General features: G+C 43.4%; 1 protein-coding gene across 4 annotated transcripts in view; it reads right to left on the reverse strand.

The window, feature by feature from the left end:
- Positions 1–22,489, reverse strand: part of LOC126542930 (late secretory pathway protein AVL9 homolog) — a 55,092-nt gene that overhangs the window by 4,529 nt on the left and 28,074 nt on the right. For 2 of the 4 annotated variants that reach the window (XM_055077501.2, XM_055077502.2), the window contains exons 9-16: positions 21,504–21,654; positions 20,808–20,939; positions 19,496–19,762; positions 13,870–14,004; positions 12,571–12,709; positions 4,978–5,058; positions 4,104–4,227; positions 3,249–3,302 (exon numbers count right to left, since the gene is read on the reverse strand). In XM_055077501.2, coding sequence (XP_054933476.1) covers positions 3,249–3,302; positions 4,104–4,227; positions 4,978–5,058; positions 12,571–12,709; positions 13,870–14,004; positions 19,496–19,762; positions 20,808–20,939; positions 21,504–21,654 — 1,083 coding nt within the window. The remainder of the gene's footprint in view (positions 1–3,248; positions 3,303–4,103; positions 4,228–4,977; positions 5,059–12,570; positions 12,710–13,869; positions 14,005–19,495; positions 19,763–20,807; positions 20,940–21,503; positions 21,655–22,489) is intronic. The other 2 variants (XM_055077503.2, XM_050190044.3) reach the window with 1 other exon arrangement.

Consider the following 22,489-nt stretch of genomic DNA (forward strand, 5'->3'; position numbering starts at 1 on the left):
TAGCAGGGATATCTTCACACTTCATTAGGGTTTCTCACTCTCCCTCACTCGAATTACCAAATAAGTTGAATCACTTTGTGAAAAATTACAATTGTGAGCAAATTACACTTTTCATGTATGCAGAATATACAAAAAAGCATTCAACGAGGCCCCGATATAACGTTCCCTGTATTACAAATGCTACCCATGATCCCTCAATTACAGATAATATATTTGAAATAATAATGAACGTTTTATCATGGCCAAAATTATAAGGTTATAAAACTGCAGCCGAAGCTGTTTGTAACAGTGAAAGTATGACAATACATTGTCTGTGTTAGTGCAATCATGTTAACACTGATAAGGTGACAATGAATATGCCAATAAGGAAATGAGAAAACAGCTGTTCAAGATACTTTGAAATGAATCGTCAAGTACAACTATTGACCAAGTAGAGCAAGACGTCGCTATAACAAAGTTGAAGGTAAACCGCACTTACTTAGTTATATATCTATTATTTCATTATAACAATTGTCCGCCCTCATTGCCGACCTTGGCCATTGAGTTAAGCCGAATAGCCAGCGTTAAGCTTGCTGCACACCTCCAAAGGACGGTGAAAGATAGCAGTTTCCTGGTGCATCTTCATGACTGCTTTCTCTAAAGCAGCTGTCAACACCGATCTATCTTTGCTGTCATAGAGTGCGCTCAAGATATAACAGGTCTCACAAGGTTTTATGAGTGTGCCGACAGAGTGTTTCAATGCTCAGGTTCCATGCAATGTTCACTGCCTTATGCAAGTGGATACTTATAAGCAGCAAACGAGCATTCCCTTATTGTGGTATCCAGATGGCACAGCATCTACTGCATGTACAGTCCCATTGAATATGAGACACAACACAGTGCTCATGGTACAAGGGGCCTCTTCCATGACTGCATAGTGGTTCCGACATTCAAAAACTTGGTTTAATAAAAAGTTTTAATTGAAACTGTTTAGAATGCTCAAATTTTAGTACGACGGCCCTGCCATGCAGTCTTGGGAGTTTCTTTGACCACGAGCACCACATTGCAGCTCATACTGAATGTGACTGTACCATCGTACAGCAAGTCACGCACTTCTTCAACTAAGGTGTAGCATGCTGTGAGCACCAGAGCACAGGAGTGTTATACTATATAGGTAGCACAACATGCATGTTCACTTTCGATAACAGCTACTCATTAAGCCTATTGTGTAGGTGTCTGTTGTATTGCAATAAAATCAGACAGCTTCTGGGCTTCAACGGGATTACAGTTGTTTTCCTTGCCGCTGATGCTCCTTGGGTGCACGGCCGCTGGTGTGGTACGTTACAGTGATGACAATGTAGAAGATTAAACGCACCTACTGGCGTCTTCAAGTATTCCACAATGTTGTCTATGGGCAAGCTGGAGCCATTCGATGGTGAGCACAATCGGGACGAACATGAGGAAAGAGTGCTCTTGCATTTTTTGCAAACTGTGTGCACAGTGACGACTGCCACACTGTTTTTCAGGCATGTTATGGTGCAGTTAGATACACACCTTGCTCCAACCCCTGTTAAGAACGGCCAGCTGCAGTGCAAGTTTTGCCACCCAGTTGCGACTGTGGAGGCAACATTCCGGGAGCGTCACCACCAACCTCTAGCCACGACGTGACTAAGTAGACTTTGTGTCATGAACAATACGCGCATCCTCCACTCTCCGTCGCTTCAGCTAGGATGCGTTCGACGAAACAAGCTTTGTGCTGAAACCGTCACCGTTACGCTCCAGCCTCATCGCCGTTGTGACTGAAGGAGTTCGACGAAGCAGGCTTTGTGCGCAACAGCACAACGCCGACCTGATCTGCTACGGGTGGGGGAGTTGACGCGGGGACGCCGACGCAGGCTCCTTCCCACGCACCGACCAAAACGCAAGACAATGCGCTACCCGGAACGGCTCCGAGTTCTACGAAGCCCCTCTGACGTCGGCTCCGGACCTTCCCACCGGTGTGTATGCGTGTGTGCGTGTGTGTGTGTAACCCGTCCCGGAGAGAGGCGGCCTGTTTAAAATGACTGAACGAACGTTCGCGTCACCTTGTATCGGGAGAGGACCGAGTGTTTAAAAACCGCTGTTGTGTGGCTGCTCAGGTCACTCTCTCTCAAGCAGTCATGTTAGACTGATGTTCTCTCTCTCAAGCAGTTATGTTAGACTGATATAAATACTGTAAATAAACTCTTATTCCTCGTTCTCGATGAGAAGCAGTCCTTCCCTTCATCAACGTCCTCAGTGTGGATAAGTTGGACGACGACATGGGCCAGCTACCTTCTAATTCATGCCCGACTCCAATCTTGACAACGGATCATGAGAGATGGGATTGAACCCCCAATCATAACACCCCTGCTGTCTCCTGTGAAACCATCGAAAGCCTCTCCGACTACGATTTTCGAGGTCCTGGGCCACCATTTCTCACTTAAGCCATTTGTGTGTATGCAGCGTAGGCCTAAGATAGTTTGCTTCAGATTGGCACATGCATTCAAGAGCACACATGAGGCAAAGGTCTCATATGCACTGCATAATGTCCGGTTCTCTTGTGTCAGGTTCTGCTGTACAGCCATGTTATGTGGTGAATCATATTAAGAGTGGAAAAGGGCCACCATCATTCACCCTCTGCAGTCACAGTACAGGTGCCGAGACATCTAATAACTGTACTGGCAGCCATTCAAAGCTGTTCCTGACTTTGTTGTGGCAATCTGAGCCCTTTTGCACACCTGGCACACCCCTTATACTAGGACATAATGAGGCGCAGTAGGCATTCTTTAATTACACATGTGCACACACAGTCTCCAACCACAGTACGAGCATCAAGACGTCTAACAAGTATACTGGCAGCCATTCAGAGCTGTTTCTGGCATTGCATTGAACCAGAAAAAGAAATGAGCAAAAGTGTTTTTGTTTTGTTGCTATTTCTAAAATTATAACCTAACACAACCACATATTCAGATTAGAGATTTATTACTGCAATGTTGTACATTTCAAAAAGTACAAAATAGGTAGCACGATCCTACACTTGATATTTACACTTGTTTTCTGCTGAGTGATCAAATGAAATGTAGCAGTAGATGTAAATCACTGCACAGTCTCCAGCAAGAAAAAACAGCAAATCATCAAACTAACATATAACATTGTTAGTACACAACACGGAGCTAAAACAGTAAGCCAGCACATAAAGTATGCTTCAGAGTAACTTCAAAGACACAAGCATCTCTTCATCAACTTACTGAGAAATCCGCAACTTCATGTCAGCAACAGTCAGCTGGCCCTTGTAGTAATGACTATGAGAGAAAACAAATAAATGTGGTGTAAGAAATTCATTGAATGTATGTATAAGCCATGTGAATGGAAATGGTCACTAAAACGATCATTTGCTAACTAAAGTTTCAAGAGCCCAAAAGATGTGGTTGCACTAAACATACGAAAAGGACTCGCTTAAAGACTACGTAGACATAATGTGGTATAGATTTACTTGTTATAAATTATTGCATACAAATTAAAGATAGCATTGTACTCAAAGTTTATGTGTGTCAATTAAATACGGGTTTAGCAGTATATTTTTTGGCCATGCTCCGCTAGCCAAAATAGAGTGATCGAGACACATTCAGCTTTCTATATGCTCAAGCAGGTGCACTCCAAAGCACTCCAACATTTTGAAGAGAGTGAAATTTGATGGGGCTACAGATATGAGACATTGGCCATTGCCATCATTTAGAGGAGTGCCTTTTTTTTGGTGGCATGGGGCAAAGCACTGTCAGCGTTCATTTCTGGTGCTCTCACTGCTCTGCAAAGTTAATGACAATGAGCAATCGTCTGAACTGCTCTGGTCTGGGTTGAGAGTGGCTATGGATCTGGCGGTGGATCTGAATTCTCCATGACAAACAAACCATCCAAAGATACCGGAACATTAGCAGTGACTAGGTTATACTGCCCCTAGTGTGGTGCACTGAAAGGGATTTTTCCTGCCAGCCAAGTACTGAATGCAATACACATGGCATTTTAAGCTAAAGAGCACATGCATGTACAAGCAATAATTTGCACTTGCACATCAAAGAGCAAGTTGAGTGTGTGTGCCTGCTCACCCTGAGGGAATATCTACAAGACAAGGGTGTTTCACACTGTTCCACATCTTGAAGTTGTGCGTCGTCTTCCAGGCACTGAGGAAGGCAGTATTGAATGCCTCCTGGCCTTTACCACTGACAGCATCTGGTCATGTCATAGAACATAAGCGTACAAGGTTAAAAGTGGGACATGTAAAATCTGAGCTGATAATCAATTATAAGACTTGGAATTAAATGTGACGCACAAGCATATCAGGCAGTGATTCAGAAGGAAGAATATCAATCTATTACAGAAAAATAAACCAATATCAGAACTCTAGGCAATCAATCACATCCTCTTGGCAATTTATGGGCTATTCAAGGATTTAATGGAATGGTTGCAAGCTGCTGTGTCGGTAGCATGCAGCTAAACTGTTTACAAGATATTGTCGTCTGATGGTAACAAGTACTAGTTCGTGACTTTGTGAACATGAAAATGACTATTGTACTTTTTCCTTATGGTACACATCGAAACCAGTGTAATTTTTGTAACATTGCAAGTAGTCTTGAATCTGCAACTGATGCCATACACAACATGCAATGAATGTATCACATTCCCCAAAAATGTGACAGTACTGCACTGGAGCTCAAGTATTTGGCATGAAATAATAATGTCTGCAACTAGCATTGAATGGTTTAAAAACTATTAACTGCCACTGACAATGTCACTGTTATTAACTTAAATTGTGTCAAAGAGAGCAATCATTATTTATTCTACCAAAAAGCTGAACTTTCATCATAGCTGATTATGCCAAACTTGTCTAATTGTAATTCAGACAATCAGAACAACTCTATCACAGCAAGCATGGCTGGAAGCAGCAAATGTGTGCAAAGTGTAAAATCAAGTTGGACCCACCTTCTAACTGAGCTGTCTTCAGCAGACTTACTAGGTACACCTTAAACTCTGACCTTAGCCATTCCTCACCTCCTTGCCAACCTACAAATAAAAACGGAGACATCACCACTGCATACAATGCCAGCAAATGAAAATTGTTTAAACAAGAGCTTCATGGTTGGTTCCCTTCTCACTGGTAACAATGCAAAGGAAACCTCACCAATCAGAACCTACTATATCACACCTAATGACAACAGAAGAACAACGAGAACCAAAGGGCTCCATTTCTCTTAGCCACAGCCACGTGAACCCAACAGACAATGAAGCCAAGGAAAGCACAGGTGAAATAACGTGTTTTCTTTAATGTAGAAATAATAAAAAAAAGGAAGAGAAAGTATGGTGAAAAGGCCACTTGCCACAGGTAGGAGCTAAGCTAACATCTTCTATATTATGTGTACGATGCTCATACTAATTGAGCTACTGTGGCGGCCATACTTCCACCTACTTCCTTCGGTATTTGTGTATGTGTACTAGGTTTAGCTTTGGAAGTGTTAGCCAGTGTCACGAATGGCCATGACGGCAGATGCGAAATATCCTGTCAACACTGTACGTGAATTTAGGAGCAGGCAACCGGCCAATGAACTTTTGCAAGCCACCTCATCACATTAAGGCTGCCGAAGTAGACACTCTTGTTATGCAATGCAAGAAACTAAGACTGGTATAAAGAGCAAAACTAACACAAAAGCAAAGGCCACCACCATACACACTAGAGCACTGCACAAGCCCGGGCTGGCCCGAAAAACCTGGGCCTGGCCCAGCCCTTGGGCCATGTTCAGGCAATGTAAGCAATTGTTGACTCTGGCCCAGGCCAGGCTTTGACCTAGGAACTTCAGGCTCGGGCCTAAAAGCTTCGGGCTCATGTCGGGCCTGGGCCTCAGTCAGGCTCAGATTGGACCTGGACGTGCTATTTGCCACTACAATAAAACTGAGAACTATAAAAACTGCAGCCCTATGCAAATTTTAGGTCAGTGTGGTCTAAGGTTTAAGGGAAAGTCAAGGCAAGCAGGCCACGACATAGCAGCTGTACGTTGCACAGATTAGTGTACATTAGCGGCGCTGTTCAGCCACAGAAAAAATGGTACCAATTATCAGCCACGCTCACTGAACAACCCGCTTTTTAATGTGATCGGCATTCTTTGCCTACCTCAGGCACTTTTTATCTATCTATCTATCTGATGCCATGTGACTCAATTGTTTTCTACTAACTTGAGTCACTATGTATGTCCTCAGGACCATGGTAGTTCCATCAGTGTCATACAGTCACAATCATCCCATTCTACTTATGTTGTTCTCATAATGCTATCGTACCAAGTTCCATCGATGTCATTACATCATGATTATGTCATAGTTGTCATGCCATCGTCGTCAATGCATCATCGACATACAATCATTTTCATGCATTTGCTGTCATACCATGGTCTTAATACCGTCATGGCCTTTCCATCGTCATCATTTCAGCTTCATCATCTGATTCTCGTCATACAGTCGTCATCAAACCATAATTGTTGTGCATTTGCCGCCATTCCATTGTCACTAGGCCACCACTGTCCCATTGTTGTTACACCGTCGCCAGCATCTCAGAAATGTTATCCAATTGCCGTGCCTTTGCCACTCAATCAACATAATTTCTTCTTCATTCCAGTATAATTGTGCTATTGACAATCAATCGTGACTATGACACCGTTGTCATGGCACTGTAATTGCATCAAGGTTATTTATCGTCATCACTTCAGAATCATCCCATCATCGTCATGCCATTGTTCTCATAATGCCTTCATTGTTTTATCAACATCATTCCTTCATCTTAATTCCATCATTGTCATTGCATGAGCCGTCGGGGTATGGTCCCTGTCCTACCGTCATGAAATAATCTTGGCAAGCGATGGTCGTAACAAAACGGGCCAATCACGGAGACAGTGTATATTACATATATAGGAACCACTTTAAATCTCAGGAGGACCACTACAGATTCTAAATAAAGGTGCCTTAGTAAATACGGTGTGCGCGCTATGTGGTCGCCATATTGCACGTAAGCTAATCACATTAAAGGGCCCCTGAAACAGTTCGGACAAATTTTGTAGTCGCGTAGGTACAGCTACATTTAATCATTCGCACCACAATTTGTGTGAAGTGTCTCATATTAAGACAGCTACAGACGATTACAAATTGCCCTCCTCCATAGCCATGCATTTCCTCCTCAACTCGTTCGCCGAATGATCAGGGCTAAACTCCACCTTCACTGGCTCTGCATCATCATGGCACATCGTGTCGTCTACTTCCGGTTGTATAGGAGTGAGCGGGCGAAGCCCCTCCGACCTCTCCGCCAGGCACTTGGCAGTCAACACCAAACGAGAGCTATTGAAGCAGCGTGAGTTGCGAGCATTCTGTCGCAGCGCCGAGCGTGTCCGGTATTTCGGTAACCACAGGCGAGCTGTGCATTTCAATGGATGGGTGGAGGCATAAAGTCAAGCTGATGAAAAAGCTTTAGCGTAGACATATGTGAGCAACCTGATCAGTCTGAAGAAGAAACTAGGAATAGGCAAGAATCAGATGTATGCATAAGAGACAAAGCCGGCAATATCATTACTAATATGGATGACATAGTTCAAGTGGCTGAGGAGTTCTATAGTGATTTATACAGTACCAGTGGCACCCACGACGATAATGGAAGAGAGAATAGTCTAGAGGAATTTGAAATCACACATGTAACGCCGGAAGAAGTAAAGAAAGCCTTGGGAGCTATGCAAAGGGGGATGGCAGCTGGGGAGGATCAGGTAACGGCAGATTTGTTGAAGGATGGTGGGCACGTTGTTCTAGAAAAACTGGCCACGCTGTATACACAATGCCTAATGACCTCGAGCGTACCGGAATCTTGGAAGAACACTAACATAATCCTAATCCATAAGAAAGAGGACGCCAAAGACCTGAAAAATTATAGACCGATCAGCTTACTGTACGTTGCCTACAAAGTATTTACTAAGGTAATCGCAAATAGAATCAGGAACACCTTAGACTTTCATCAACCAAAGGACCAGGCAGGATTCCGTAAAGGCTACTCAACAATAGACCATAATCACACTATCAATCAGGTGATAAAGAAATGTGCGGAATATAACCAACCCTTATATATAGCTCTCATTGATTACGAAAAAGCGTTTGATTCAGTCGAAACCTCAGCAGTCATGGAGGCATTACGGAATCATGGGGTAGACAAGCCATATGTAAAAATACTGAAAGATATCTATAGCGGCTCCACAGCCACCGTAGTCCTCCATAAAGAAAGCAACAACATCCCAATAAAGAAAGGCGTCATTCAGGGAGATACGATCTCTCCAATGCTATTCACAGCGTGTTTACAGGAGGTATTCAGAGACCTGGATTGGGAAGAACTGGGGATAAAAATTAATGGAGAGTACCTTAGTAACTTGCGATTCGCTGATGATATTGCCTTGCTTAGTAACTCAGGGGACCAATTGCAATGCATGCTCACTGACCTGGAGAGGCAAAGCAGAAGAGTGGGTCTAAAAATTAATCTGCAGAAAACTAAAGTAATGTTTAACAGACTCGGAAGAGAACAGCAGTTTAAGATAGGTAGCGATGCACTGGAAGTGGTAAGGGAATACATCTACTTAGGACAAGTAGTGACTGCGGATCCAGATCATGAGACTGAAATAATCAGAAGAATAAGCATGGGCTGGGGGGCGTTTGGCAGGCATTCTCAGATCATGAACAGCAGGTTGCCATTATCCCTCAAGAGAAAAGTTTATAACAGCTGTGTCTTACCAGCACTCACGTACGGGGCAGAAACCTGGAGGCTTACGAAAAGGGTTCTACTTAAATTGAGGACGACGCAATGGGCTATGGAAAGAAGAATGATGGGTGTAACATTAAGGGATAAGAAAAGAGCAGATTGGGTAGGAGAAGATACACGAGTTAATGACATCTTAGTTGAAATTAAGAAAAAGAAATGGGCACGGGCAGGACAGGTAATGAGGAGGGAAGATAACCGATGGTCATTAAGGGTTACGGACTGGATTCCAAGGGAAGGGAAGCGTAGCAGGGGCAACAGAAAGTTAGGTGGGCGGATGAGATTAAGAAGTTTGCAGGGACAACATGGCCACAATTAGTACATGACCGGGGTAGTTGGAGAAGTATGGGAGAGGCCGTTGCCCTGCAGTGGGTGTAACCAGGCTGCTGCTGCTGCTGCTGCTGCTGCTGCTGCTGCTGCTGCTGCTGCTGCTGCTGCTGCTGATGATGATGATGATGATGATGACGATCAGTCTGCACGGTCCAGCCACCTCGTGGCGCAGAGCTTAACCAGCCAAACAAAGAGCTAGTATTGCTCTAACCAAATGTAAACCATTTTAAACATTTACAAAAACAATGTGTTCACGATTACGCTCCTCGAAAAATTTACAACACCAGCAAAGAAGAATGAACTTCATAGCTGCTACTGTGTTTGTTTGAGCTCTTTGCCGCCAGGTGGCTGTACCATGCAGACCATTCACATTTGTGCCCCTGCTCATCCCATTAAACAGCACGGTCAACTGGCCAGGCCCAGTGCGCTTGCACCTGCGTTTACCTGAATACCGGACCCGTGAAACACTATTGTGGTAGTTATCCTCCGGCGTAAAGTGACGGTTGCAAAGGTGCAAATTCTGGCGCTGATCGGATAGCCACAGTCCGATGCGCTGCAGCCATTGCACTTGTCTGCTGCCTTGCAGAGGAACGCAATGTCTCAGCTTGACATATTCCCTGTCGCTACGTTTGAAGCCCACATTGTAACAAGGGCGAACCATGGTGCTTGCGAAAATAAAGATCGAGATCAACACTGACCACAGAGCTCTTGTCAACACGGAGCACATCGTAACACAAGCAGACGACACTGGCTTTGTGCTGCAAGTGCTTAAGTGTAGTGAGAAAATGTCCTCGTGCATTCTTTTTCTGTTACTTGCTTTTTATAGAAACAAATTAAGTAACATTCCAAATATTACGAACAAGATTTGGTTACCATAAAGTTGGAAAAAATAATTGATGACGCGCCCTGGGCAGCCAATCGGATAGCTTGCCGTACTAGCGTCATTACAGCAACTTGCGCCAAATGGTCAGGGACGGCTGAAAATTCAGCCAAGTGGCATGCTGCAATCGATAGCGATGTACATTTTTAGAACCTTATAATAAATTTTAGGCTTTACGCAGAGCAGTTAGATGTGCGAATTAATGTTCAGGAGGACCTAGCCTAACGACTCAGTACGTTCGTACAAAATCACCAAAATCGTTTCAGGGTCTTTTTAACTTCTATAAACATGTTAGGATGGGTTCTGGCAGAATTCTTGCATCTTTGCAACACTAAAAAACTGGTCACCATTGTTCCCAGATTATTAAAACCTCCACTTCCTAGAGGTGACCGTGCTCAGGTGTGAGATGGATGGTTCAATGGAGTTAGCACTGCGAGTTTGACAGCGGCCTCGCCTGGTTGGGAGAGTTAGCGAAAGGCAAACTTCAATAATTGCTGCACATCACAAAGGTGAATCAAAATGACAAAAAGTTAGAAAGATATTTGCATTACAATCGTGCTAAAGCAATTGGAAACTATTTTACTGGTGGGAGACTTGCTGCAAAAAAGTTCACTAGACTGTCTTCGGGTATCCAAGCTATCCTTCGTATAGCAACCACAAGAGGAATCAGTGAGAGGAGTTTTGGTTCAGCTGGTTACAATGAGCCAAACAGAACCAGGCTGGGCCAGGTACCGGCCACGGTTAAAATCACTGGGCTGGGCTCAAGCGGCCTAACGCATGGTAGTTTCGGGCTCAGGTCGGGCCTGAAAAACCGGCCTGTGCAGTGCTCTAGTACACGCCACTGCTTGCCTTTCTCCACGTTGTGCCTTCTCGTGTCTTGCACACAGGTGGTTCCTGGCAGGGCAGATTTCTTATACTTAAAGAATTTGCTCAGCCGGCACACGTGAGGCTGGTGCAGAGCAGCCTGCACAATGCCCTTCAGTCTCCTTGATGATGCTTGGAGAAAACTGAACTCAAGTGCAATTGTGAGCTACTCCCACTGTGTAGCATTTGCCTCAAAGCTGCAAGATACAGGCATACGGTATTCTGCTGAGTTAAAAAATGAAGGTGCCAGCCATGGACAGGCCACAACTTCAGATGTTTTGTTTGAAGTAAGGCGTTTCGTTTGACTTGAATTTGAGGTTGATGGTTGCAACCTGTTCCGAGAATACTGCTGAGCGCGAACCATTCTCCACACGAAATTATTTTTAGTACTACTTGAACTTAATGAATGAATGAATTAACCAATTAATAGACCATTCATTTGCTTACAATGGTTCATTCACCTAAGTAGGAAAGAGAGTGACAGGCGCATACGAAAAAATAGGTGGGGGGGGAGTTGAGCTAAAGTTTTTGTGTTTCAAAGTAACATCATACGTGTGCTTTAGTACATGTTTTCATAAAAAATAGGCACAGTTTTGCCCAAAAGGCAAAGCATCAATTTTGATAGTAAATTAGTAGACAGCTATACAAACGAAGTAGTTTTATCAGCCATTAAACTTGTAAACATTTGCTTACTAACTAAATTAGCAAGTATGGTGTGACGTGTGCACAAGCACACATGAACACATCTCACTCAATGATTGTGCACGCTTGTCAAAGCACTGGAGAGAGGAAGCGCAGCCGCAGCAGCAAGTGAATTGACCTTCGTGCTGCCTTTCACTTCATTGCGAATTAAGCGGCGAGAACACAGCACACATGAAGCTATCAGCACTCGACGCACTCTGTCTCCATCAAAGATCACTTTTAAGAAAGGGCCCACGCGACCGCGCCATATGCTGCCACCACTGCAGTAGAACGCTCCCTCAGCCCCCCCTCGGTGCCTTGCACGCGATCGAAGACTGGGCGCTTCCTTCTCGCTTCCACCCTTGTGAATGCAAGATTGAGCCGCCATGGTCGGCTCACCTTTGCACGCTTTCACTCACACATACCATATATGGCGTACAGTGACTATGTTAGCACACTTGGACACTATACGGGACATCACACCAGCCCCACAAATGCACCTGAAGTGTCCATATAATTGCTGTCACAAGAAAAAAAAACCTTGTGAATGGAACATAGTTCCCCATCCCTTGATGCTGTCATTGACAAGATTCAACTGTGCAAAAGAGTTCAAGGCCTATTTTGTTAATGGAAACACAGGGCTCCTAAGGTATGCATGATGGCATCATACATTGAGCATACAAATTGAAAGTTCATCTTTAGGTTGAATGTGTCCACTGCTGAGCATAAGATGCAAAGAGGTCTTACAGCTATGCAAAGAGCTTCCTTTCATATAATACCGCACTGCAACAGAAACAAATATTTAAGGGAAAGACATTTTCTAACTGCTTATATTAGTGTACATGAAGAGTGTAAGAAACGAGTGCAGAGAAACAATAAAAACCTAAAGCACGCCCTATTGACATAGCAAGACCAGCTGACTGACCAGCTGTACAAAACATGTTGCAACTGGTGAGTGAAAAAGCAATAGGTTTACTGCAGATGAACTTACATGTGCCGTCAAGGAAAAGGTCCCGTGTGTCATCAAGGACATTCTTGACTAAGTAGTCGGCAAAACGAAGGTCTTCCATGGTGAGGTAGAGCTGTCGCCGAAGGTCACTGTCTAAGATTGTAATTTTACATTCATCTACCTGCAAAGGACAAAAAGAAAAGGTCTCACTTCATGCGACTTCATGTGTATTATATGAGGTGTTCCAAGCAACTGAGGCAAGACTCTACAGTTTGCAAGCTCGAAACGAGAAAACATTTACTTGCTTGTCTTTTGGCTGCACATGCATTTGTTTGTAGGCGCATTCACTTGTGTATGCCCATTTTCTGACATAAAGAACTTCCAAAAAAATTATTTGCAGCCAGTGAGTATAGCTTAGAATTGAAGGATACACTGGATAGTTTACACAAGCAGATATTAGTGTATTGCCATGCAGTAGTGAAGGTGCAGAAAACTGCAGCAATACTGTCAATGATGAAACTAGCCTTTTCTTGGGCGAAGTTGTGCCCCCACAAAAACAGGCTACACTCAAAGAACAACGATAGCAGCAAAAACAGTCGGGGATCGGTGAAAGTCTGATCAGCAGGTCAATCGCTTTGGCTTTTATACATCACGAGTGTTCAGTGCAATTGCTCATGCCCGTGTAGTTTCCAGAAACTACCAAACAATTCATGTTGCACATGCAATCTGATTATACAAGGTTTGGCGAGGACATGCACAAAAGATAGAGTCAACGATAACATTCACGCAAGTTCTAAATCATGCATGTGTGCCTTGTGCTGAGTGATGATGTTTAAGATTTGTTATCTTGTGAAAAAGCAGTCACTGGAGAAACATAAACAAGCACACATGTCAATATGTGGTTTCATCTATTTTATTTGTAAACTGTTTGTTTGTTCTATAACGCGAGGAGTTACTGCTCAGAAAAAAAAAGAAGACATTGTACACTGTAGTTACACGTAGGTTAGTCATACGCAAGTGTGCACACAGGGAGTATTCATGTGACGTATATGCCACAGTGTTTCCCTATTCATAGCTTCTAGTGTACTGCTGGAGACAAATGAATCAAGAAAATTTGTAGCTTTTCACCATGCTGGCTGGGCAGCCTTGAAAACATCAGTGCACACTCCCCTATTTTGTCATTGCTTATTTTTAAAAGCCACCTTTTACTCAGGTAACATCCTGAGCACATTTTAAGCAACCAGTAGTATTTCCACTGCCTTGTCAAGCAGGAACTCATTAGCCCCGCAGTTAAACACAACAAGAATGCATGATGACATCACATTGCGTTGCCAGCCATACCTCAACAATGACATCAAAGAGGTGCTTTTTTTGCTTGAACAGGTCGTTTGTTGCTCCCACAACACAGCTTCGTATGCTGATGTCACTGAGTAGGTCTATGGTAGGCAGAGATACATATGGCAAGCATAATGAACCCTGGAGAGAGCAGGAAAAATATATTTTGATGAAGTGCCAATTTTCACGGAAAAAATTTTATTAGTGTTCATCTAAACTAAAATCAACATGAGTATTTTAGAATGTAACAGTTTGAAATTTTAATAGTGCGAGCTTTAACAGTTTTGGTGGGCATGCAACACTGCTTCATCTCATCTGAAAAAAATGACACATGGTAAGTGAAAGAAAACATCACACACAAAAGAGGTTAATGCATCCATCATCATCCAACAATAGCCAGTCTTCTAAGACAACACCTCTGATGTTATTTTATTCAGTCTCAACTTCTTTAAGCATACAGCTCACTTGTCATTTTAGCCAGTTATTTTCCTTTTAGATAGCTGCCTCAACATATTTCACTATAGTTTATATGATTAATTAGAATTTATAAGACAAGGCCACCTTATGCACCATAAAGGATTATTAGGAGCACATTTCACTGCAATTCACAAGAGAACAACACTGCTACCCATTAATATATACCCATCAAGGTGAATGACAATTACAAATGTACCGATAGCAAGGTAAATTATTTTACATTAGTGATCAACAAGGCATACAAATGAGCCATGAGTCAGATAGCAATAATAAACACCCAGCATCAGTAAACAAGTGAGGTTAATTTTAGGGGTGTGCAAATATCCAAAAATTTGAATACCAGTTGAATATTGCATTTTTAATATTCATATTCAATTCAAGCACCAGGTATTTGAAATTTTTTAAATATTAGTTATGGTAGAATATTTGAAACAAATCTAACATATTGCAGGCTGTGTGGGAGCATACGTGATTACATGAGGTTGGTTCTATAGGACCAGAGATTCTGCAGACGGTTTTGTGCTATTTAGCCCGCTCCTGTCATGACAATTTATTGCATAATGTAAACTCAGCCACTAGACGACTAAGATTTGCGTAAAAGCCAACGTCTCAGTGGCAAGAGGAACGGGTCTGCATCAGCAAAGGCACAACTTAGTGCAATGAATGGGAAGGGGGCAATCCGCCTTTTTCATTTCTCTTTGCTGCCCTCTGCCGCCCGCTGCTGGAAACGTTTTGGAAAGGTGCCGGGACTTTCGCCGCTAGATTTGTGGACCTGCACCCACGTTGAGTGCGTGTCAGTTGTGCATTTAGTGGATCACGAATCATTATTAATGGCTTCTCTGGGGCAGAATGTCGTTCCTGGAAGCCATGAGGCACTCAATGACTATTGGGTGAGCAGGTCTGAGTATGCTGTTGCGTAAACAATGTGGCCGATAAAGGCACGCTGGGTTCCCTTTGCTGACACGACTGCCTTGGAGTTTGTTGTTGCTGATTTCTGCACTTGGAGCTTACTTTTGTATTCTTTTTAAACATTATTTAGATATTTCGCATATTCAAGAAGACTTCGAGCGCAGCCTTCCACGCCGGATTTATCAAAGCTGTGTACTTGTTTACATCGGCATCTATGGACACAGATTGTTGTTAGCGTCAATCATTATGGAAAAGATGCATCGCTGATATGAAATAATGTCAAAACGTTGTAAAACAGACATATCCACATATGTGCCGTGCCGTTCCACCCTGAGACAAGTCAATATGAGGTACCGAACCACTTAAACAACGGCAAGTGCGACCCAGATAACAATTACGGGCTGTTACAGTTTGCGCGTGCCATAAAACATTATTAAAGAAAACTGTGCTCGCGTAAATTAAGTGCCCATTTGTAGGCCGTGTTGTTCTTTCGTGAAAACGCGGACACCATCACTGATACCGTTGGTATAACTGAGCGAGACGGTTGTTTATGCTGCTGTGTACCACATGCACCGTCTCACAGCATAGGGTTTCATACAATAATTACTAGAGGAACTCTGGTGCTCGTGCCTATGGGAGCTGCAATGAGAGCGGTTGTACCAGCATGGGAATTATGGGAAGTACATGGATTTGCCTAAACTTCATCCTTTTGGCTTCAAACGGCTTTGTAACTTCGTAAACTCGTCATATTCAACAATGTATTGCATAATAAATAATTAAATAAACATAATTAAAATCGTCCGACGGCAGGATTCGAACACAAGAACTCTAGCACAGAGGCCTGAGACTGAAACCATTAAGCCACAGATGCATGTATCAACAAGTGAATGAAATGCCCTTTTGAATTTATTGCAGGCATGCCAGTGCCTTCAGACGCTTGGCACGTTTCGATTTGGCCACCTGGACAAGCTCAATCGTTGCAATTAATAGCAATTGTGTGTGTTCACGGAGTCTCCTGCACTTCGAAGAGTATAGATTGCGCTGAAATTTACAACAATAAGATTTCTATAGCATAATATACAAAGCCACAAGAACGTCTGAATCCACGAACACGAAGATCAGACGAATCCACGTACTTCCCATCATTCCCATGGTGGTACAACGACTGCAGGGCCAGAGTTCCCTCTAGTAATTATTGTCTGAAACTCTATGACGTACAGACCCACCCATCTACGTAGCAAATGCGACCTCCAGCCTACCAGTATAGTGACGTACAGTTGTTGGCATAGCGTTATGCCACCACTTGCCACTTATTGTGTATGCGCTGTGCGAAGTGAAGTGTAGTTGATTACAAATCGCTAAAGACAGAACTGAACTGTAAAAGCAGTTTCCTTCGTCCTAACTGCTTACGTTTCAGTTCAAGTCCGCCAGTAGTGGGTGCACGAACACGACGGCGCCAGGCTTTGCTTAACAGGATCAACATTGGCTTAAACTACATGTGCACGGCTTCAGAGGATTGAAGCGTGTGCATTTCAACTTCATAGGCATGCTTTGACTCACTTTGAGCACGATTAATTATATATACAAGCGAAGGCGCTGTCACTATCGTGTTGTCACTTTGATGGCCGATCACGTAGGGTTCAGCCGAACGATGGTCGGCACACTGATTTTATCAGTGCCATCGGCAAGAAAGCCCGCCACAGTGAAACTACTCGTGTTCGTCAGTTGCGTTGTTGTCGGCCTAGTATGATAAAATGCTTTCAGTGATGCACTGTACTGAATTGCCGGTCAATCGGTGACGTGAGCGTCTTGTCGATCTCGCATCAACGAAGTGTTACCACGCCTTTAACGAGTACATGAAGTCAGGCACGCGCTGCCACCCCCAGGAAGTCAGGACTGATGCTGGAAGAAGACTTTATCAACAATGTGATGTTTTTAGGTGTCGCCCCAGTGTAACACACAGGTTTTTTGTTAAATTTCCTAGCCATCAACGAAAGGCAGCAACTACATGGCTCATGGTGCAGTCTTAACCACTCGGACGAAGCCCTGGCCACTTTCTGTTTTAAAGTGGAGTTGTAGTCTTACGCACTGCACGTTTTTGGCAGCGGAACGACGTCGAGCTACCAGTAGACTTTCAACGCTGAACACGGCACGAGTGTTTGCAACAGCCCACGTCTGAGTGCCTTTTTTTTTTTTTTTTTTCGGGGGACTTTTTGGTACGCAGCGACGTGCGCAACCTCTTTGAAACGGGTTGTGAATAAATCGCTGGGCAGGGCGCATGCGCCGCCATGCCATGAAAAAGGCGGATTGCGCAAAGGAGTCCTACTGCAATAAAAATTTGTTGAAAGTAAAAGTCTACTAGGCCGATCCACTACAGTGGTATTCCTCTAACACCCTCACTATGAAAACATATTTTTAAAAATTCTAAGATTTTACACGCCAAAACCACGATATGATTATGAGGAGTGCTGTAGTGGGGAACTGTGGAAGCTTCGACCACCTAGAGATCTTTAACATGCCCCCAATGCACAGGACAAAGGCGTTTTTGCATTTCGCCCCCGTCGAAATGCGACCGCCGCGGCTGGGACCTCGTGCTTAGCAGCGCAACACCATAGCCACTAGGCCACCGCGGCAGGTATGAAAACGTGTTGGCTGCTCACTGCAAGCCTATCTGGCCCCTCTGCTCAACACGCCATGCTCTTGTTACAGCATTTCAACATAGAGTGATGGGAGGTTTGCAATGGGCATTACCACAATGCTTGCGTGCATAGCACCTATGTTAAAGGGCACTATTGAAAATATAGAAGTATGAGAGCATTAAACATCCTTAAATAGCATTATAATCCTAATATATTTTTTTTATTCTTCAAAGCAATCAAAGGTGCCATTCTTTTTCTTCAAACGCCATGTTATATTTTTGGTTGTGTTGTATTCATCCAAATGCAATATTTTGACAGCAGTGAGCCAGTCAGACATCTCACACTGAAGGAAAACCACACATGCTGCACTGAAGGAGCATGGGTACTAGCATGCGGTGCAAAACGTGGGGGAAAGGAAAGACACTGTGTTTCTGCAGCTCTTTTCTAACCAACAGTCATAGCAAACAGTTTGTTTTGGGTGGGTGCCAGCACAGCTTTTACCTCGCTCATTTATCATTATTGATGCAGCACTATCTAAAGTCCTGAACTAATCACTTCATGACAAATGCACTGACAAGTGAGACAGGGCCAAAAGCCATTGGATTTACAGGCGCTTGATGCTGTATAATAATGCACAGGATGGTGAGACCATAGTGTGTAATATGCACAAACTTTTACTGTAATGGTTTACTAATATATGTTTTACTGTTAGCAACATAAGTGCAGTGTTCCAACATGTTAAAGAAATAATGACTGAAAGGTGGGCAAGTTAGTGTGGGTTCATAACTATGCTTGGGCAGCATGACGTAGCATGGACAAAAGAAGAGATGAAGAGATTACGCGTTAAAAATCTTGCTAATAAATGCAACAGCATATCAATAATTTATATTCTATTCAATATTTGAAGCTACGTATGCACATTTAATTCATACTCAAAGATCTTGATATTCACACACCTGTAGTTATATTTATTTCAATGTTACACATACCCTCAGAGACTATTATTGAGAAGGGCAGTCTGTTTCAGACTCAAGCAGCGGAAGACAATGAGTCAGAACTGTGTAAAGAAGAGTTGGTAGACTGGCTACTAATGACAGTGATGTATACTATGACCTCTGAGATTTGTTAACGGACTGCAAAGTGCAGTCTCGAATGACACATTAGCACAATGGCACAATGGCACACTAGCACACACAAGGACTGCACCTGTCCTTGTGTGCTCTCGCCATGATCGTTTATTCACGCTGTTAAAACATGTTTGCTAATATGCACCAACTCGCCCAACAACAAGTTATTCCATTCTGCAATAAGAATAGCTCTAAGTAGAGCTGTCAGTAGGAAGAGCTGAAAGCTCTTTTTTGTGATAATACATACCTAGTAGGGGTATAGTTGGTGAAGTTTGATGTAGCTACAGTAGTTTTCCCTTAGTTCCCATCCCTGTCACCTTATCATGTTTTTTAAGGTTGCCATGTTTTAAAAGTGAAAAATGAAAGCTAATTTTATTAGTTAGAAATGTGAGAAAAATAAAGCAAGTACATAGAAGCCGTTAATGGGCACCAAATGGCTTCTGCTCCAAGACTGTCTTTCTGCGAAAAGAGGATGCTTGCCTTAGAGAAGATGCAAAGTGGCATGCCACAGTCTTGATTTGGCAGAGCTATGACCTTAGGAATGCTCTGCAGAAGCAGCAGGTCATCTAGGTCCCGGCTGGTCAAGTCTGAGACACTGCCCAGTTCACCTCCTTCACTAGCAAGGTTGAGGGTCACCAAACCTGAACCATCTTCGCATGGTGTTGTTGACCCATCAAACTCACTGGCAAAATCGCTGTCGTCGCCTGCTCCGGGCGCACCGCCCTTTGTGACACCAGATGGTGATTCCTGCATGTGCGCATGCTTGTAAGTGTTCTACCTGTGACAGTGAGACAATCATGAAGTTGTTAACAGCACACGCAGATAAAACTGCTTCCACTTCCCATTTATTTCACAGTTGTCAGTGTTCTACAGTGTTCCAAATGCTATGACGCCATCTACCATCCTCGCTCAATGGTCCCAAGGGCCACTGCATCATTTGCTCTCTGCAAGCCCACCACACTCGCATGCACAGCTATGGAAGTTAACTGTGAAAGCCAATGACAGACTCACAAAGCAGCACTGTTCAAAGGTGAAAGAGGAAAGATGAGATAGATATTTGCAGTGACCAAAAGGAAGTTACTACAGCAAGGGAGCTCCTCACTATAGTCACAACACTATAGTAATGGGGCAACAGCAGCCAATACAGAACGTTCCCGTCAGTTATTGTGGCGCCATGCAAAAGCATTGCAATCATGACGGCGAGGTCCTCGGTTCAAGTCACGTGCCGTAATAATCTCTTTGTTTTTTTAATATTGCTTCATTATTATATTATTTTCCTCCTTTGACTCCTACATTACATATGCTTTTTTCCCATGCTTCACCACCAGGCCTGACATGGAGGCTCCCTGCCAAGGGGAGAAAAGAGAGGGGAGGGGGAGCTTTGGTAGATCCCGATTTAGTGGCCGCAGACCAATGAATAATGACATATTGTTACGTTGTTACTGTGCTCCCCAGTGACACGTGCCAATCACTAACTAGCACAACTCTGTGCACATAGCATGCATGGCAATAAAAAAATGGCCCCCTCATTTTAGTAACTACACTATTATGATGGGCCCCCAGCTGTAGTGAGTGCCAGACCAAAAAGCAGAGAAAAGAAGACACCACACTCTGAACCTGTTCAGTGGAATTAAATATGATGCCCAGTACCGACTGGCACAAGGCTTTCAAGCTGCTTGCTATTTGGCATTTTGAGTAAACTGTTTTTTGGCCTGTGTCAATGGCATTTAAAAATAACTGAGCTACATGTAGAAGTGTTCTTGCACTGAAAATATCCAAAGTTCTGGTTTACAAGAAAGGGTGGATGACACTCAATCTTTTCATTGAGTGGTGCCAGGCATGGGATGCCGAACCGGACTGATGCTGCGCCGCCGAGTTTGTCTTCTTGTAGACGAAGGCTTCCCATGAACGGCATTTTAGAACTCTGCAAGTGGCCAAAATGAATGCAACCCCAACCTTCACTTGGACGGATCTTTACATTACATTTTGAAGTTAACAAAACCATCGCACGCCACATTGGCGCTTCACAGAAAAATAATTGTGGCAGCTGCACACAAGACTGATTGCTGTGCGATTTGCAGGGCCACACTGAACGCGTTACATTCGTGCTCGCACACAGTTACGCATGTTTGGGAATGGACTCGAATGATCTTCAAGCTGAAAGCCGCTTCAACATTTTTGTGCGTTCCACACAGCCTTCGAAAAGCAAGTCGGTAAGTTCCCGCTTTTCATGGCCTCGAGAAACTGTCCGAAATGTGCAGAGATCTCAGATAAACTTCATATAAGCATATCTTATATTTTGAATTATGAATATATCAAACTATTTTGCAATCCCCTTTGAACCTGATATATCTGGGATCAAGCGCAACAGGTCATTAAGCTTGTTGTCACATTAACAAAAAACTAATGGACACAATGTGCAGGGAAACATCTATGTAAACTCTAGTAATGCAGCATGTACTTACAATAAGAATGAACAATTGCATACCCTGGATGTGAGACTGTAGATGGCAGATGGCAGCTTACTCCAATTGAATCCTCGATTGCCAAGAAAGCTGGCAGTTTCTTTAGTGGCAACAGGTGTTGTAGGTGATTTCATCATGTCACAGTCCTCCCTTTCTACAAATTCCAACTTAGACCTGTAAATGGTGAATGATAACTCTTGTCATCATGCCGCATTGATTACAACAGCACATATTTCTCTACAATAGGAAAGTGGCTCACTACTAACTATATTTGTATGCTACAAAAGTCTGCAATCTTCTGCCCTGAGGTGCTATTAAAATGCAAAACTCCCACAAACCTTGCCTCTTTGGAAACCGTTTGGCTAGCTGCATCCTGATCATGATAAATCCTCTCCTTGTGGCGAGGATCTATCACGATCAGGATGCAGCTAGCCAGACAGTATCCTTCAACGGAAGTCACCACACGGTTCTTGGGAAACCCATCAATTTCAAGAAGCTTTAAGAAGCACTGTTATTCTTGGTCATAGGCAGCAGATTCAATGGAATACCAAAGCAAGGGCATAATTGTAGCAGCGCATTTATTATAGCAGTACATGCCAAAATAATGAAAAAAGAACACATGCTAGGGCAAACAGCTGAACAAACAAGTGGTTCATAGTGCTTCAGCAGTCAAGAGGTGGAACAGAACTACACACATTCATTTTGGTGTTCACAGCTACATGCACACCAGACTCTGAGGAGTGTTTGGTAACCTTATATAAGAAACTCTGAGATCATCAGTTAACCTGATTCAACAAGATTTTAAAGCGAAGCTTTTTTTGCCTTTTGCTTCGACTTTCCCACTGCTACTGCTTCTGCTGTGGCTACTGCTGTCCGGCACACCGTACGGGTCAGAGAGTGGTTCAGAGTGAGAATACATAGAAGGAGCGTGGCAGAGAAGAAAAGAGACACAAGGAACTTGTTTGGACCGCACTGCGTCGAACGTGTACAATGCCCTCTGGAGTTCCAG

Source organism: Dermacentor andersoni, chromosome 2 (assembly GCF_023375885.2).
Source record: "Dermacentor andersoni chromosome 2, qqDerAnde1_hic_scaffold, whole genome shotgun sequence".
Classification (NCBI taxonomy): domain Eukaryota; kingdom Metazoa; phylum Arthropoda; class Arachnida; order Ixodida; family Ixodidae; genus Dermacentor; species Dermacentor andersoni.